This window comes from Ursus maritimus, unplaced genomic scaffold, assembly GCF_017311325.1.
Source record: "Ursus maritimus isolate PB19 unplaced genomic scaffold, ASM1731132v1 scaffold_6, whole genome shotgun sequence".
In the NCBI taxonomy this organism is placed as follows: Eukaryota; Metazoa; Chordata; class Mammalia; order Carnivora; family Ursidae; genus Ursus; species Ursus maritimus.
In genome coordinates, this window is record NW_024426774.1 from 378,120 (window position 1) to 397,611 (window position 19,492).

Below are 19,492 nucleotides of genomic sequence, written 5' to 3' on the forward strand. Positions count from 1 at the left end.
GCACGTAACTAAAGGATGGGAGATACACCTTCCGGAAGTTCAACGGCCTGCCCCTTCACCAAAGTTTTTAAAGATCCGATGGTCCAGGACACCATCTTCAAAGTACACTCTCTGTGGCCCGATTTTTCATCTGCTACTTAGAAGAAAGTAAAATGTCTCCTAGGCATCCAGGTAGAGGTAAGGTGTTGAGAACTCATCACGGATAAATGAAGAAAGGTTGGGAGGTTCTTGCAAGCATGTTCTGGGCTAAGGATCTGTGAGGTTAAGGTCAGAAACAATATAGCTGGGGAGACTCAGCCTGATGGCCCAAGCTCCTTTCTTTGGGGGTCCTCCCTGAATCACTACCTATTTCTCAGCCTCAGCGGCAGTCTCAGAGCCTGGGCTCCTAGACCAGGAGCAGGTGTTGGAGGAATAGTCTAACTGGTGTAGCAGCTGCGCCTTGGGAAGGGGAGCCTGGGCCTGTGTCCCATGGCTGCTTCCTCACTTAGTGAAGTCCTGTTTGGCCCCCACACTCGCATCTGACTTAGAATTTTAATTTTAGCACCTAAAAGCTGTAACATGGCTCGGGCCATCTGTCCTTGTAAAAGCGCATGTAGACTACTTTACAGTTTACATAGCATGTAAAGTAACAATTAACTAGTTACCTTCGCAATAACCCTTTGTTCTCATTTCACACACCAAGCAGCCGAGACTCAACAATGGAAGCGACCTGCCGTAGATCATGCGGGAAACGGGCATGCGAACTGAGACCATCTCAGTCCAAATCCTGCTGTCTTTTCATTAAACCTACATGCCCATGCTTTAAAAGCTTCCACAGTCTGGATGAAGAGAGGTTTCTCTTTGGGGAAGAAAGGAAATTCAGGTATGCAAAAGCTGCCGTCCAAATCCAGTTGAACTGTGATTCAGTTCAGGGAAAGGCAAAACCTTCATTTTAGCCTCACCATGATTACCCTCAGCTCGTCTCCAGTCCCACGCTTCTGGGAGTTGCAGGAAACCTTCTCTGCATGGTTTGGGAATGCGGGCGGGCTGGTCTTAGCTTCCGCAGTTTTAGTATTTAGGTCTCTGTGCTGAGATGCCTCAGCGTTTCCGTCTGGCAGCGTGGAATGGCTTTACAGACTGTGAAACCAGGGTTCAAACACAGGATTCAGCATTAACTACCCGGATGGCATCTTTCAATTAATTTAATCTCCTGGAGGCTCACTACTCCTTTGTAAAACTTACCTCCTACCTTGAAAGGCTTATCAATGGATTAAATAGGAAACGTTGATTCCTATTTCCTCCTTCCCTTCATTTTTCTTCTGGCTAGGTCTTTGTTTTGAAGTTTGGTTTCCTGCAGCAACAACATATAGAGAGAGACTCGGTATGCACAGAAATGACACAGACCCGGTGGGGGTCATCTGTGGGCTCAGCAAGGTACTCATTCTCCAAAACGGAGCTACCTGGCCCTGGTGTGCTGTTGTGACACTGGGCAATTGTCCGACTTGTATAAATGGGAACATCTAAAAGGTACAGATGATGAGTAAGAACATTTTGGGTTTAGACGATTGATATATTGGTATATAATACGTAATTACGGCAGATTACCATCTGACACCCATTAAAGACCTAAAGATCTGTCACTGAGCTAGTCACCGAAGAGAACGGGCTGGGTCAAGGACAAGGGCCACTGTGGAAAGGACTGAAGATCACAGTGAGAGGAGTCAGGTGAATAACAAAACCCCTGGTGTTCATTTAAAGCCACCTATCTGCAAAGCTCGGGCACATCTTGGTCCTCCAGGTCGAAGTCCATTACCTACTTTCTGGGTGACTAGCGATGCCTGTGATTTCTCTGGACCTTGGATGCTTTATCGAAGCTCCTTTGTCAAGTCTTTATCAATAGTTGGACTTGTTTGGTAGTTTTCAAACCTATCTTGCAGCAGAAATTTTATCTTCCTGCCTGGAAGTGTACCTCGGAACTACACTGGGGAGCAACTGCTTTCACTGGAGCGTAGGGGAGGTCTCAGTGGGTCCCTGTCACCTCTTCTTGATGGCCTTGCTAAAGCTTGATAATCCTCCACTCTAGGAGCATTCCCCCGTCAAAAGAACTCCAGCCTGTCAGGCCCTCCGCGGATCATAGTAACAGTCTCCATTCCAGCCAAGCACAAGACATTCCCTTGTCATACCCTAAGTCAGTTTCATCTTCACAACACCCTTGGTCCTTATAAAAGTTAAGTGATTTTCCCAGTCGCAGCTAATAGACAGTAAAGCTTCAGAACCCTGGCTACTACTTCCCCAACCCCTGCCCTCACTCCCAGCGGTCCAGGCCCCTTGCCCTGCCCCAGGTCCAGATTAAGTAGCAAGGGAGTGAAGTAACAATGCCCAAAGGGATTAAAAAAATAAAAGATTTCTGCTGGTAAAGCCTTGAGACATGAAGAGGGAGGGAGCGTGCTGAGTCTGGGTTCCCACCAAGGTGAAGCTCCATATATAAAAGGCTGGGAGTGCGTGCCAACACCCCCTCCCCCAGCAGCCACACATGCAAAGATTTGACAGAATACAATTCCAACAGGCATCCGTTAGGCAACAGGCCCATTTCTGCTTAATCACAGCCAGTGAGAGAGCGAAGAAATTGGATCGGCCTCTCTGTGCCCTCGCAAAAGCCACCAGTGGGCTTCAACACTGCAAAGGCTGTTTTCTCAAGATGTGCCTCTTAGAAACCTGGGGTTGGGAGGAAATTCAGGGGCACAGAGAGGCCCCACACAAATGATACACCAATTCACGGTTGTTCACTGAACACCTCCCATGGCCAGGCACTGGGTCAGGTGCCGCTGGGGACACACAGATGTGACATTGTAGGTTGATGAACACTTTGTGAATTTAGAAGATGGGTCTAACTGGCTGGAAAGCCTCCCCTTCGGCCACATCCTCCCGGATGCCACAAACCCCAGTCCTCGCAAGGACTTTGATGAGATCTGTCCACAGCTTGGTCCTAATGCGCTCATCTGGGCGGGTCTCCAGAAAGTTCTCAATGCACAGTTCCCCCTGCTTTTTGCTACCGCTCTTTGTCTTCCATCATGACCCAAAGCCACTTCTTGCTGGACTCTGATTCAGCTGCCACCCCTTCCAGCACACCTGCTGACAGACTTGGACTTACGGGCTTCGATGGATCGGTGTTGACCCACCCCTCCACTCTGCCCGCCGCCTTTGTCTGCTTTCTTGTCTGTTCCCCGGCCTGCACTGAAATGACAGGGGAGGCACGTACTAGACGTTCCAGGATCGAATTGACCTTCTGGGCTGTAGTTATTTCTGGTCAATGTGGTGCAAGAGAGAGGGGAATGCCCATGGAGCTCACTAGTTTGAGAATCTGTGCATCTGACTGGGCGTAGGGCTGCTCGGTAGACATCAGTTTCTGGGAGTTCGGTGGTCTCCTCCTTGGAGGTTCCCGATGGGCTCTGCAGCAGATCCTTTTCCTAAGGAACCGTGTGGAAGCCAGGACACCCTGCCTCCTCCGGAGCTACTAGCTTCCTTGCCTGAAAGCCTCTGGGCTCTACCATCATAGAAAGCATTACGAGCCTCAGGATTAACGGACAGCAGTTCATGGCTGACTCGATCGCTAACAGGTGGTTTAACCCCAGGCAAGTGCTGCACCTTTCTGGGCTTATTTCCTAATCTGTGATAGGAACATAATTCACACCCGCATGTGGTAGTGACGGTTAATTCAGTGAGAGATTACCTCTAAATTGGCCAGCATGTGCCCACACATGATGGAAGCTAGCGTTTGCTTTGTATAAACGGTCACGGTGGCTCACCCTAAAAGACTGAACCCCCAAGAGGACGTCGGAGTTCCTGACTGGTGCGCGGTGGCCACAAACCCCAGATGGCAGAGACTCAGCATTTGTAGGACCTCGGCATTTTAGTTAAATACGCACAATTTTATTGATTGAAGAGATTAGGACAAAAACATTAAACCAAATACAGGACAAAGCACCAGAGGCCATAGATTCCCACCATGCACGTCACCAATCTTTCGTCCTACAGGGTACTGAAAAAATAGGGGACAGGGAAGAGAAACGGGTCCTTCTTGACACAGCACCATCTTCAGAACGTAACAAAAAAACAAAGAAACAAAAACAAAAAACCCCCAAACCAAAAAACTCTCTCCTTTGTATGTTCCGTTATCAAAATAGAATCGAGGGCAAATCCATGGCCGCCTTGTCTCCTGACTATGAACGGTTAAGCCGCCCTCCTGGGAACGTGAAGGCCGGACTCCTGCTAAGCAGGCAGAAAGCATCCAAGATCTGCACACACATGCCACGTACTATAATGAAGCACAGATTCAAGTAACATTTACATACTAGAGTCCACGTGTTACCTACCCGAAAACATGACCATTTCACAAAACGTATACAGGCAGTAAAATCCAAACAACTGAGGTACTGGAAACACAAATATTTATGCCAAAAGAGTTCTGTATCATACAGCAAATAGAAAAGCCGTAATAAAAAAACATTTGCCACTTGAAATCAAATAAAGCTATCTAGAAAAGCCAAACAAAAGGTTATTTCAGGGACAGAAATACTCAAACAAGAAAAAATATGTAGATGTTAGCTACAGTATGTAACATGTCATCCCAAGTCAACCCGTAATTGAAGTACTGGCTTAATACATCACAATGTGACATTTTCCTTAATAAATAGAAGAATTCTTGAAAATACAAAGGTGCGTATTGGGATAAGAGAGCTGTTTTTATTTATATCATCCTAGCTTCCAGCTGATTTTTCTTCCCGCTTGTCTCTACCGAGGGTTTTTGTCCAAACCGGAGGGCCTTCCAAGCCAAAAGGATCATTCTTCCTAAAGAAAAGGAAAGAGCTTCCCTGTATTTCATACATGTGGGACAACCTGCTTGGTTTCACTGGTTTCCAATAACACAAAGACAAAAGGTGTAGCTGAGACCAGAGTGTCGCAAAAGCTTCAGACTCCGAGCGCCTCCCGTGATCTCGCCCCGTTGCCCCCATCCCAGCAGGGAGGACCCGCTGTGAGGCAGCCCTCATCGTTAGAAGGAAAGAAATTCAGGATTGAATTTCTCTTTTCCTTTCCCTTCCTTTTGTTTTCTTTCTTTCTTTCAACTATGATAGCAGTTAATGCATCTAGAAGTTCGACTTCTAATAGCTTCCTGCCACAAACCCATGGACACAGAACAGAATAGCTTGTTAAAGGACAGATTTTTTTTTTCCCCCTTCAGGGAGCAAAGCATCAACATGTCATTTCCTGACCAGGATATTCAATAGTTTATTTAGAAGAAATTAGTTGAAAAGAGCAATTAAGAGACACAAACTGGACTGCTACTCTCTTTTAGCTTAGCACCCAGGTTTCTGGTCAGTCTGTGTGCACCGAATTTTTTTTTTTTTTTTAATGAACCGCATTAATTATCAGATAGGTGGCTGTCTTGTTTAAAAAGAAAAAAAAAAAAAAATCCTTGGCCAATTGTACCTTCCCTGAATCGTGACAAGAAGTTAAAAGCTAACAGTGCGATGCCAAGATGTGTGTTTGAGGCAGAGAGTTTTGATTCTGTCGGGATCTGCAACTATTTTGGAACAAATGAAAAGTGGGGTAGGCAGAAGCAGCCCAACGGACAGGGGTGGTCTCCGGGGGGCTACGTCAGGGAAGAGAAGCTCCAGGGGCGCGCGCCCCGCCGACCTGACCCCAGCCCCCCACGCCACCTCTCTCGCCCCCATGCTACATGTTCAGTCAGCTCCTTGAAGGTTCTCCTTCTTTGAACCGAGAAACTTGGGTGTCCGTGTCTTTCTTGCTACCAAGCCAGGCGATACGTGTCCGCTGGAAGGGCTCCCCACGGCCCTCTCTCTCGCTCCTGGTACCTGCCAAGTCTCTGGGGGGCACGAGCTCAGTTAAAGAACGGGTCCAAGTTCTCCTCCATGTTGACGTCCGGCACAAGCTGATCAGACATTTCCTTAGCACCATATCCTGAATTCGAGACGCTAAAATCTGTAGAAAACCAAGGATGGTCCAGAATTTCCTGCGAGGTCAGCCGCTCTGAGGGCTCCCGCCGCAGGATGCTCCGGATGAGGCACTTGGCCTTGGGCGACAGAGTTTCTGGAATGTTGAACTGGCCACGCCGGATCTTGCTGAAGAGGGAACTGGGCTCAATGTCATGGAAAGGGTACCGCCCCACCAACATGGTGTAGAGCATCACGCCCAGGCTCCACACGTCGGCCGCTTTGCCCGAGTAGCTGCCGCTGGTGTTCAAGATCTCCGGGCTCACGTAAGCGGGGCAGCCGTGCTTGTCGGAGAGGGAGTCGTCATCGCCCCGCAGAATGTAGGCATCTTCCAGGCTTTCCAGCTTGACCCGGGTCCTGCAAGAGACAGGAGAGCGTGAGCTCCTACGGGCGAGGAGGCACAGGAACCCATCCCTGCATCGTAGCTCCTGCTTTAATGCTTCCAAGACCATTCATTCATTCATTCATTCGACCAGGCAAACGTGACTTACTGAGCGCCTTCTCGGTGCCAGGCACTGTTCCAGGGCGGGGGGCCCAGGAGTGTAGAAGAATGACAGGGAGTTTGCATGAGCTTAAGAGCTACTGGGGGGAACCCACACCTCCAGCGAGGAAACAGACCATAAATGACATGATTATCTCCCCATCTCAGTGATGAGGGAATAGGAGAGTCGTGCTAGTCTCAGACACTTCTAGGTAGTGGTGGGGATCTGCAGGATCTGAAATCCGATCCAACCAAGTGGGAAGCTCCGAGAAGTGCTGTCCACAACTTCTGGCAAGCTTCTGGCTTTTTTACATTTTACTCAATGGCATTTTGGCTTTATAACAGTCCTTTTGTTAGACATGGAAGATTTGATGATTCCATTTTACAGGTAAGAACATCAAGGCTCATGGAGTGTGAGTCATCTGCCCCATGCCTCTCCGCTGGGAAACAGAGAAGACTTGGTGCCACAGCTTCCTGAGCCACCTGTTGCTCCTTCCCCACTACTAAGCCGCCCTTCTTGCGGACAGAGGCAGAGCTGGGGAATGTTCGAGCAGGCATGCATTACCATAAGCCCTTCCAAGGCTGACATCCTCATAGCAAGCCCATCTTCTTTCCAAGATTTGCTGTTGAACTTGCCTCCTTCCTGGCCCATCACACTCCCAGGGGCTGGTCCTTGACATGATGCTTATCTGACCTGGTTACCTGTGTCCTCTATCTGCGCCAACACAGTGTGTGTGTCAATCTCCCCCTCGCCATTTAAGGACGACTGAGCTGGCTGACAGGTTCCAGGATGCTCCTGGCTGCCCTCATGAAGACAGGTGGAGAAATCCCACATTGAACTCTCCAGGGGCCCAGCACTCATCTTTATACAGCAGAGCCTGATATGACCACTGGGCATAAAATAAGTGCTCAGTAAATACTTTTGGAAATAAGTTAAATTCTTAAAATTAACTGTACTCATTTGCAGTGAAGAAAGCCGAGGACCAGGACATGAAGTGACTTGCTCAAGACTGACGGCTATCCCCCACCAGGCGCCAGAAGCTTCTAGACCAACATCCCTCCTTGGCTCAGGGGCCTCCCAAGAATCCTGTTTCCCTGTTCTGCCATTCCTTGAATGGAAACCCAGGTATTGCGGACTTCCGGTGCTCAAAATGGAAATCCTCTTCCCGTTCTCCTGGCCAGAACCCTCCAAAGCAAGCTCTCGGAGTTGTTAAACCCCATAGACTCAGTCCCATTCCATCCCCTGAAAGAAGGCCCCCTGACATGGGCCAGGGAGGAGGGGCTGGAGTTAGGGGCCGGGCCTCGTAGACAGTGCCTGCAAGGCTCTACAAGGTCATGATCATTCACACCAGTGGGTTCCTTCATCTCAGAAGTGCACATCATAGTCTACCCTGTTGTCCCAAGGGGTGACGAGGCTCAGATGGGTGTAGAACAAGAAAGTGCTTGGAGAAACCACACTGGGGGTTTGCCTAAATCAGAGCTTATGGCTCAGGTCTGTAAGCTGCTTTCCTTCTCCTCCCTTGGGCTACAGGTCTTGGCCTTTCCGAGCAATGACCACGGCTACTCAGGGAGCCACAGAAGGAAAGTGAAGTTCAAGTTAATCAAGTTAGCTCTCTGTAGCGAAAAACTGGACCAAATCCTGGGTTGATTCAGAGAGCTTGTATTTGGATTACAGAAGTTTCAAAGATTAAGGAGTGACTACTTCCCTGTACTCATTTCTGCCAATCACCAATAAATGGTTGTGGTTTCTGCAAAAGGTGCTGGGCTGGGAGCTCAGAGAGCAGATTCCAGGCCAGGCTACATCTCCCACCTGTTGTGGGGCTGTGGGTCGGTCACTCAACGTCTCTGTTTCTCAAACTTAAAGAGGAGCGTGAGACAAGGCAGTCTTCTTTTTCATTTTAATTTTTTTGTTGGGGTACGATAGACATAAAATTTGTCATTTTAACCATTTTAACTGCACAGTTCAGTAGCATTAAGTCCATTCCCACTGTGGGCATCCATCTGGACAAGACAGTCTGAAAGTCTCTGCCGGTGTTAACCTTCTGGGATTCTGTGATATACAGCAACGCTACTTTACTTGCTCACCCATATTCTAACGTGTAGCCCACACGTCCTTCTCCTCCCCCCTTCCGCTAAGGGTCTACAGACGTAGGAAGGGTCTAGATGGACTCCTGTGGAATTGGGCTGATGGAAAGCAAATCTCGTTCTTCCTGTTGCTCTTTCTAATGGAAGATGGCAGGTGGGGTGGGCCCACAGCAGCCTCCCCAGATGTTCCAAGATTGGAGAGGAGTCAGGGAAACCCAGGGGGTGGAGGGGAGGGGGCACACACCACGGGGCCAAGCAGGTTGTCTCAACAGCTTCCTGGGCCCGACCCTCACTGGCAGCAGCCCCCACCCCCTAGTTGAAGAGCTGGCCGGCCTCCTGTCCAAGGTCACTGGCATGGCAGCAGAATAGCTAGGGAATAACTATAACTGTGGCAACGATAATTAGCTGTGGGGCGAGGGACAGTGTGGTGGAAGGGGCACCAGATGTGGAATCAGGTTTGGGGCCGGGTTCCTCGCTCTGGCCCTCCAGCCCATGCGTGTGGTGCTGATGTCTCCCCGAGGCTGCAGGGTGAGCCCCAGGCCTCCTGACCGCACCTTCAGCCCCACTTCCTCTCTGCTCCAGCCTCTTCTCTGTTCCTCAAACACACCGACCACCCACCACAGTCCTTCCTGGGGCCTCTGTGCACGTTCTCTCCCAGCCCCTGCCCACAATGTTCTCCCCCAGATGCGTGGACGGCTCATTCCCGCTCACTCCTTACAGGTCTCCGCTCAAATGAGCGTCACTGAAGACCCTTCGCCTGACCATCCTAGAGAGAGGAGCACCCCGCCCCCCCAGTCGTCTCCTGCCCCTCACTGCCCCCTGAAATACTCTGCATTTATATTTGTATGGTCACAAATTTATACTCCGTGTTATTCCCGTGCTCGCTGCAGGGTGATGACCTCAGTCCCAACTCCAGGAGCTGAGGTGGCTGAGGTCACTTCCCATGTGGAGAACATCACCTGTTTCCTGCTGTTTCTCCTGCACCGAGAGGAGTAGCAGCCACCCAGCAGACACTCAGTCTGAGTGAAAGGGACAGTCACACCATTAACCCCTCGGAGCTTCACTGTGCCCATCTTTGAGGGAACAACAGCCCTGCTCTGCCTCCCGAGCCAGGATTAAGTGGATGTCGGATGAAGTATCCATGGGGAACAGGGTTTGTAAATTCCGATACCTCAGTCCCTGGAGGAGGTGAGGGGGGGCGCGGATGTGCCCCCGGAGACCTGAGCTGCTTCCAGCTCAGCCCTTGCAGGGGACAGATGTCACCACCTCAAGCTCCTTACGCTAAACCACATCTGAAGCCCTTTCCATTCTTATCCCCTTGCAGGCCACAACCCTAGACTGGGACTCTCACCTTCCCCGTGATCCAACCCCAGGTCGCAGGGTCCCTACTTCCAGCCTGCCCCCCTCTGGAATCCTTCTCCAGATCAGAGAAAAAGGCCTTCAGAAATGGTTAAGGGTTCAATCGTGTCAGTTAACGCCCTTCTCGGCATTCGCCTCTCTCCTCCCCGCACCAAGGACACAGGGGCTGTGCAAACACCCAGCGGCCCCGAGAGTGCAGTGGAAAGTGCACCCCATGTGCTGCGGATGCTCAGCTGCCCCGGAGCCGACCCCCCTGCCACGTCCACCTCCTCCCTTCTGAAGCCAGGCTCTGGGTGGGGCGAGTCTGGACCTGCTCTTCACGTTCGGCTCGGTGCGCACTGTGCCACGACGGCCACATACACACCAGGCCAGCTCGGTCATGAAGGCAGAGACCTGGGTTCCAATTCTGGCTTTGAAAACTACTAAGTACCAAATAGCAAACACCATCTATGTACCTAGACAGGTGCTAGGTATCTACAGATATTTCCTCTTTGAAGTTTATAAAATCAATGCAAGCCCATATGGCCAGTGAGGCCAGTTAGGGGCTGAGCACTCAGCCCTCCCTGGGCTCCAAGCAGCCAGCCTGCAGGCCGAGCCCACCCACCTGAGCCGCGGGTGCAAGAAACCACAGCCAGGGTGTCCCGGTCAATGAGGCCTCTGCCAAGAGGGGAGCACACATGCACCCAGGGTGAGAGAGAGCCAGCCCGTGGGGCAGAAGCCTGCTTGTCCTATGGACCAGCACAGGCATCCCGGCAGGCGAGGCGAGAAGAAAATGAGAAGCCTAGAGAAAGATGGGGAGGAAGCGCGTACTTCTGACCCTGCGTCCTGCTCGGAACACCCCGAACTTGTTTACACCACTCCTAGGCAAGGGTCAAGGCAAGCGGTCTGGATTATGTCTTTAAACGAGGACCTTCCAGGGTGCACGCATGTCAGGAACCCGAGGCCGTGCTGCAATTCCAGCGCCGGTCCCCGTGGACTTGCTGGACAAATCAGGGGCCCTCAGAAGGTCTCCAGGGCTTGGTTTCCCCCTCTGGGGAGCAGGCTGCCTCTGCTCTGAAGAGCGTGTGTGGGGGCGTGCCTGGCAGAGCACCTGCTCGTGTCAGCGTGGGACGAGATGAATGAACAGTCCTCCAACTTCTGCTGTCCCCTGAACAGCCTGGGGATTATGTATTCCCAGGCAAAGGAACTGGTTTTCGTAACAATCCATAAGGGCATCGGTGGTCCTAGTAATTCAAATGTCCCACTAATCATTAGGGCATTGAAACGAGGCACTGAGGATAAGGACATGACAAGTAACACCTTCTCGGTTTCTGTGAGGATTGAAATAATGAAACAATGCAAGCACAGTATCTGTCAAGAAGCCGACCACAGGAAATCTGCAAAAACCGGTGGAAACTAACTGATCTAATTAGTAAGATAAGCCCCCCCCCGCAAGCCTCAAGCAGATCCAAGTGGATGTGAATTCTATGCCCATGTTCCTTTCTGGGCTCTTCGCACTTATTACCCCCTGCCCCCCAGAATGTTCTTCTCCCCAAATATGCCCAGCTCATTCTGCTCACTTCATTCAGTCCTGGCGAAGACAATCAGAGCGGGCTTCGTGGAGGTGGTGGGAATAAAGATGGTACACGAAGAACAGAGATTCCTGAAAGTGACAAGGGCGGGGTGGTGGAGGATTTTTGGACCAGAAAGCTATGAATGACAGTGGTTATCTCCTGCGGCTTCTTGGAAGAAAGCGCCCTTAGCCTGGGGAAGGATCGACTTGGCCAAGAAGCTGCATCTCTGCATCCATTTTGCAACCTGTCCCTGGCACAGGCAGGAACCAGCCCGCTTTGCTTTAACTTCTGAATGAAAAAGGCTTATGCGGGGGCAGCCTGTGGACTTGGCACCACGCCCGGTGCCATCAGATCCCCAGCCAGGTGAGGAAGCCAGAACCAGCAGGATGTGCTTCTAGCCCTGCCTCCGTGGAGCAGCCCGCAGCACAGGCCTTCAAAGTCCCAATGCCCCACCCACTCCCAGCAGAGGCCCGCGAGCCTCCCTCCGGGCCCCTAGGTCGCAAGGGCAATGTGACCACGGGCTCCTTCGGCCTCAGTTTCCCTTCTGTAAAATGAGAACGCGGCTGCATGGCCTGAAAAGGGCTCTCTTAGCTTCAAAATTCCTGATTTTAAGTTTCCTTTACTCTTAAACTACAGGAACTGCAACACTTCGCATAGGACACCCTGGTCATAACGATAATAGTTACACTAGCAACAACAGCAGCCGCGAATTCAACACCTGCTATGTGCTGGGACTTGTGCAGTCCTGACATCTCTATGGCTCATAACGAAGCTGAAAGGCAAATATTATGATACACGCTCACTTCTTACAAAATAAGGAAACCGAGGCACAGAGGAGTGAAGGTCCCAGGCCACATATGGGGTACCTGAGAAAACTCAGCTCTCAGTCCGCATCGGGAGGACCGTCATGCTGCTGCTAGCTCCAAGACACACCCTGACGCCAGCATCGCAGATTGACTTAGTGTCCAAGAATCTGTGAAAGGAAGATTCTGGGTTTCGGAGACAAACATGGCGCCTGGCTTATTCAGCACTGGAACACAGACACAACCCTCGCATCCCTGACCTAACTGCTGGAGCTCGTGAGCTGGACAAAGGTGCCTGGCCCTGACCAGTGACTAGAAGAAGGAACTAAGGTACAGAAAGCAGAGGTGACTTGTCTAAGGCCACCTAGCAAAATGAGTGGCAGAGCCGGGATTCAAAAGCAGGTTTTCAACCTCCCAATTAGTGCGCCATTCAAAACCTCCAAAATGGCCTACCCTGCAAGTCAGGCTCTGCTTTGAAACCTTTCAACACCGCCCTGGGTTCTCGCAGCAGGAAGGGATCAGGACAGGGTGGGCCAGGGTGGGGCTGGGCTGGGCGTTCAGCCAGACCAAGTGGGCCTGGCCCGGACGGGAAGTCCGGTGGCCTGAGGTCAGTGGACTTCGAGAAGTCACTGAAGGCCATTCCACAGGGTGGGTCCAAGCAGGCGAAGGGTCAAGTGAGAAAGGTCAGCACGGCCAGGTCTGGCCTGGCTCTGCCCACCGCTGCAAAGCTACCCTTGGCTGTCAGTTCGGTTGTACGAGCTAGGGTCCCACGGGGGGCTACCATGGTGGGGGGTGGGGGGGGGAAGGACTGTCCCAGCACCCTAGGTCGCATCCAGCTGATAGGACAGCCACCACCGGGACTTGACAAATAAACGAAGCTAAACTCTACCGAATAAATCGTCACTGTAATTCTCTGTTTCTTAGGTGCATGGATTTTTTCCAGCAGTTGCCTCCGAGCAGACCGGACACCCAGGTCCAGCTGCTCCCTCATCAGCAGGACAGCAACAGGTGACCCACAGGGAAACACTTCAGCTCAGGGTGAGGGCCGTCTCCAGGGAAGGGCTGGCTGGTTCTACTAGGTGGTATGTCCTCTCCCTCCCCGGAGCCACCACAGTCGGGGAGGTGGGGCTTCCTGCGCTGGTCTGACGTCCCAGAAAATCGCAGCTTAGCAAGATGAAGCAACTTGCTAGGGAACAGTGCCGTGGGGATGGGAAGCCCGATCCAACTCAAGCACCCAGATGTTTCCGCAGCACCGCTGCCCCGTCACCGTAGAAAGGCCTGTGTTGTCTGCGCCCTGACTCATCGTGGCCACGGGACAGCGGGGAAGCCATCCCACCTCCCACCGCCAAGGCCTTCCCGACGCAGGAAGGAGCCCCTTGAGGGCAGCCCACATCTTCACGGGGACAGACAAGGAAGAAAGGCGGTACACCTCAACACGACTCTGTTCGCCTCTTGCCCCTCTGCAGGAAGACCTGGTCCCAAAGGATCCCCTGACCCCGAGTTAATCGATTCAGCTTCTTAGAGAAGCTGCCGGACAGCGCTGCTCTGAGGGCCCACCCAGCCTGGATTCTTCCAGAAAAACAGAGCCAGGCGCTCCTCGAGGTGCTGCTCCGCCGTTGCTGCTGAGGCTGATTCAGAGTCCAGAACATTCCTATCCATGCACCACTGGCAGGGCAGCAGCTGGACTCAGGCCAGTCCCTCTGACCCCACCGACCCAGGGAGCCCTGTGAGCAGTAGTCCAGCACTGGGCCAGACAGGGATTTCCACTTGGCAGAGTCCTGAACTGGGGCTCACCCAGATGGCCCAGGCACATACTACACACGTTCCAGCAGCCAGAAAATCTGGGCTCTGCTCTGGGTCACACTACTAACATGTTCTAGAACTTTGGAGAAGGACATTTCCTCCCCATTTCTTCATCTGTAAAGATCAGAGGGCTGGGTTTGATTCTGCCTCTTACCCACCCCTCCTTGATCCCACTGCTTGGGTCCTAGTTCAGCCTCAGCATCCTGAAGTCGATACCCGTCCCCAGGCCATCCTGTGCATACACTTCCAGAAGAATCATGACCTGATCCCGTCCCATCCTGTCTCGAGAAAAACCCTTCAGTGGCTCCTCCTGGATTTCAGGTCAAGTTCAAGGGCATGGGCATGCATCCAGGCCCTAGACCTTTGCTTCTTCAGTCTCATCTCTGAACCCCCACCAGTGTTCTCCACCAGCACGCCCCTCCCCGCCCAGGGCTCATTTGTATCTCTTGGCCTTTACTCATATTTTCTGGACACCCTTCTACTTCACTCAGGCCAACCTGAGAAGGAGCCCATCTGTTCCTGACATGCTCATTTTTTACACGCCATTCTGCCATTCTGCCTGCTCCCAGAGAGCTCTCTAATGCACACCCATTCTCTGTAACATGGTATGAAAAATAACTATTACACTCTGTCTTGCATTAGGCAAGGACACTCCAGAGGTGATTCTCATGCCCTCAATACCTTGCGCCCAATATAGCACATAATAGATGCTTAATAGATGCAACATAGTGTGACTCCCATGTCAACGATGCTTCTGGCTGCAACGTGCTGCCTAGAGTCAGGGTATCTGGGCATGATTCTGCTTAAGAATTGCACTCTCTTCAAGTCCAAAGAAATGTCAAATAGGCTTGACTCTATTTCATGCTTTAGAGAAACTCCCAGAGTGTTGGATAAAGGACATTTAAAATGTGTTTCCATCCACTGCCTTCTGCCATCAATACATCTAGGGGGTTTTCCTTATAATATCTGTGCCTCCAGGGCATAAGCGGCCATTCACACACCCATTTAGCCAATTGCCAGAGATTCAGAAGTATTTACCAGGCTAGTCCTGTGCTAGGTAGGGAAGAAAGAAAGATAATGGGACCCCCCTTTACAGTTCTGTAGAGAAAACAAAACCCACTCCATAAAATGGAAATGCAAGCCATCACAGGACTGCCCGTGGGGTTGGTTAACCGGTGGGCCGTGACCATTCAGGGAAAAGCAAGTACTGAGCTTCAGTACTCAGTGCTGGTTAGGTCCTCCTGGCGTTCCCTTGTTACCCAATCGCATGAGAGAATTCCTTCTAAGGATCGGACACAAGGGGTGGTATTTTGCCTGGTGTCTATTTCCTAGAGCCAAGGTGGTATTTGAGGGCCCAGGCACAGGACTCCGGTGTCCTGGGTGCAAATCCCCAGGTCTGCCACTCAGGAGCTGGGAGACCCTGAGCCTCAATTTCTTCATCCATAACACGGTGATAATAGCACTAATTTACTCAGTGGTTTTAAACGGGTTAACGTAAATACAGTAGTTACATAGGATCAAATCAGTTCCTTTACGTGTTGAAGTTAGAACAGGGCTGGTCCATGGTGGAGGCCAGATAATATTTCACGGAAACGTAAGTCCCGTGAGGGAAGGGTTCCGTCTCCTTGGGCGCTGCAGTGTCTACAGGGCCTGGAACACTACCCGGCACATGACAGATGCTCATACTGTTTGTCGAATAAGTAAATGAATCTTCAGGTTGTTGGGTGATGGGGCCAAAGCCATCGGCTGATGGCCAAGAGCAGTCATGACAGGTGCCTTTCTAAGGCTCTGCCATGCACCAGGCACTGTGTTGGAGACTATAAGTTCATGATCTCCGACCCACGTCAGAGAAGGTAGGCCAAGGTCAAACGGCTCAGTGAAGGAATAAGAAGGAATAAGAAATCCTTATTTCTACACACAGTAGCTGTGCCCTTGGCTCTGCTTGCCCAGGGTCTCAGCCTAGCCCATCAGGTAATTTATTAAGCACAAACAGTAAACAGCTCTGCCAGAAGTCCTACTGAAGGATTCCTGCTAGTGAGCCCATTTCTAATCAAAGAACCCTGCAGACGCTCTCCCTTCTAACTGAGATTAGGGAAGTCCTCCATAAATGAAAATAGGCCACCACAGACACTGATAACAGTGTCTTAAGTAGATGTCACTTCTGCATAAATCATTAAATCAAAATGGGAACAATGCGTTAATTTCTCATTTGACGCAGGATGTTGTAAGTAGCTCTTTTTGAAAAGGTGTCTACGCGGGAGGTTATACGTTTTAGTCTTCCAGGGCTCCCACTCTGGGCAATGTCCTGGAGGCCAACGATCTGTACTTATCCCCACTTCTCTCATTCTGTCATGAGAATCCAATCTGAGACGCACATATTCAATGAAGGAGATCTTCATTCATTCGATGCCACTGTGTTCCCGCAGCAGTGACCGCAGGACAGCCTCTGTCCCCAAGAAGCTCTAGCCTGGCAGCAGATGAGTCAGGAGGAAGGTCAAGGGGTGCACATGGTCAATTCGAGTAGGGGGAGACTATCAGGGTGCAATGGGAGGGGGATCACTTACCCATCCAGGGAGAAGTGGGGGAGGGAGCCTCCCCCAAGGGCTGGCAGTGTCTGAAGTACACAGAAATGGTCAACGTAAAGAAGAGGAATTCCAGGACCTCTGTCTCCTTCAAAGCATAAAGGTCAAGTCTTTTGCTAAAATACAATGAGCCTCCACTTCATGTAAATTGCTATGAAAGAAGGCAGGGTCTGGTCTCCAGTCCAGTCTCTCTATTTTGTTAGATATTTAACCTCAGTGGAGGCTACAAGAGCAGCCAGTCTAGAAACTAACCTGAGAGAGTGAGAGAGAGCGCGTGCAGACCTTGGCTGGCGGGGGAGGGAAAAGGCCTCCGCCGCACCGCAGACGCAGGTCTCGTGCCTGGGCAGACGGCAGTAGGTGACACCGAGAGCCCCAGGGCAGCTGGGTTTCTGCAAAGGGTCCAGCCTCCCTCCTGCAGAAGCAGGCAGCGATCAGCTTCCACAAAGCAGAGGAAATGCAAGCTGTGACGTCAAGAGATATAAATCTTCTAACCAAAGAAGAAACACGTACAGAGGCATGTTTCTTCATTGACAGGGCGGGTATTTCTGTGCAGGGAAATGTCAACAGAGTCGAGATTGGGGGCAGGGAGAGGGGGTTAGGGCGTGGCAAGGAGCCTGGTCCCAAGGGAGAAGAGAAAGCCAGCCCACAAAACGGGCTGCTGTAGGATCACTGGCTGGCTCCCGGGGCAGCCCGAGGTTGCACCTGCTTCCTGAGCTCTTCGCATCCTGACTCAGCAAGCTGCCCGATGTCACCCGGGGGGCCAGACACTATGTGCACGGGAGGTGAAGGCGGTGGGAACCACCATTTGTCCGTGGCGGATTACGCACCAAGCCCTGAGTTCACCTGCATTCATTCATTTCATTTCATGAGGAAAGTCTTCTGGTTATTTCCACTCTGCAGATGAGGCAATCTGGACAAAAGAGGTTATGTAACTCGTCAAGATTAAGTTTGCTAATAAGTGCAGGAACAGGGACCAGAACCCAGCGGCTCATGCCCCACGTGGGAGTAACGGGTGTTCTCCCAAAGCTCAGGCCTTCCCTTAGAGGCTCAAAGCGAAACCGGGGGCCTCCTGGAAGAGGGTGCCCAGGCAGATCAGCCTAGCAAGGAGGGGGAGAGGCTGGGGGACCTGGGCACTGCCCTCTATCAGAGTCAGGGCCCCCTCCAACACGCCCACTCTACAGCCCACCTCTGATTTTCCTACAGGAACTGAAGATGCAAAGGGTGTGTCCACGCCCAGTACAACCGGGGTAGGGGTTTAACTTCCTCAAAAAGAAAACAAAACAACCTTAGTTCTGCCCTACAGAAACATCCCAGGGATGAAGGAGAAGCAACAGCGCAAGGCTGGGAACACCATGGCCGGTCCAGGCCCGGAGAGCAGGGGTCCTTCTCTCCCCACATGCGCCTGGTGTCTGCCTTCCCTGCATACATCTTGTCGACCTTCTGGCCTTTCCGAGCCGCAGGGTCCACCCCCCTGGCACTTGCCCTGTCAATCACCCTCCCAGCAAGGATCCAATATTGTAATTAAACTAGAAAGGAGGATGTGGCTTAAATCTGAACTCTCACATCTCACAGCTTGTTCACAATGGCACCATTTTATCAATGACGTTCGGACAGCCGGCTCTCGTGAGCACCTGCCCCACCCTGTGCGCCCCTGGATCACGTCACAGGACTCTCACAACCACCCACAGGGACGCAGTCCTAATTTCTGCTCGGAGGAATCTGCAGCTCAGAGGCATTCAATGACTCTGGGATTCCCAGACAAGGCAGAGGGGTAGAGACAGAATCCGAATCCAGAATCCAAATCACAATAAAACGGAAGCGGAGGGATCTGCGGTGCTGCTAATTCAACACACAGGCAGAAGGCACGCTGGCGTCAGGCCCTCGCGTAACATGGGGTGTCCTGTGTGCATCCTGTCTTCACAGCTGCTCGTGGGAGACCGGACTGATGGCCCTGACCGTTCTACCAAGAACACGTTCATGGGTGCTCATGGATCCAATTACAGATGGCCCAGCATTGGAAATCCATGCATAAGGAGTCAGCTCACAGGCCGATCTCGTTCTGATCCTGGTGGGGCTCAGCCAACTTCACTAGGTAATGCTTTCTACCTTCAATTCCTTGCAAGGGCATCAGACAGTCAGACGCACATCCTTGAAAGAGAGAAGACCATGCACAAAAGAGGGGTCTGGTGATTTGAAGCTTAACAAAGTAGTACTTGCAAAAGCCTCTTCTGTGTTTTTTCCCCAAAGGACCAATGCATAAAGGGCCAGAAAACAGACACAGACTCCATCCTTCCACGTTTCAAAAGCCTTTCAAATTCAACGCATTGTTTTCTCACGCGCTGGATGTTGTCAGGAGAGGCACAGACTCTAGTCTTATTGAAATACCTATTGATGAGGCCCTGCTGATTCGGATGGGGGTGAAGGCTGCCAGCACCATGGTCCCAATGGACCCAGATTGCTGTCCCCCTCAAAACACAGGCAGGATGCCTTATGCAGGCCACCGTGCGGACCAACAAAGAAAAATTCTGCCATGAAACTCAACAGCTGCGGGGACACATGGTGGGAGAAATACGCTGAGTGACAAAACCAGAGTCTCCTACTCTGAAATCGAGACGTTCAAAAGCAAAACAACAAGGAGGAAGGCTACAAGGCACTATTCCTCTTTCACAAAAAGTTGACAGCTGGCTTGGGGAAAATGTTCCTATCAGCTACTGATGAGAACATTTGGAATGTCCTTGAAAATGAGAGTGACCTTCTCAGAGCTGCACAGACAGAGACACTTGTCATGCTAGGAACAGCCAAGTCCTCCAGGACTTCAGTGCAGTGTGGGGCAGGG

General features: G+C 51.5%; 1 protein-coding gene across 1 annotated transcript in view; it reads right to left on the reverse strand.

The window, feature by feature from the left end:
- Positions 1–3,892: 3,892 nt before the first annotated feature.
- Positions 3,893–19,492, reverse strand: part of TRIB2 (tribbles pseudokinase 2) — a 25,316-nt gene continuing 9,716 nt past the window's right edge. Inside the window, exon 3 of the mRNA XM_008687169.2 lies at positions 3,893–6,347. Within this exon, the coding sequence (XP_008685391.1) occupies positions 5,879–6,347 (469 nt within the window). The 3' untranslated portion in view covers positions 3,893–5,878. The remainder of the gene's footprint in view (positions 6,348–19,492) is intronic.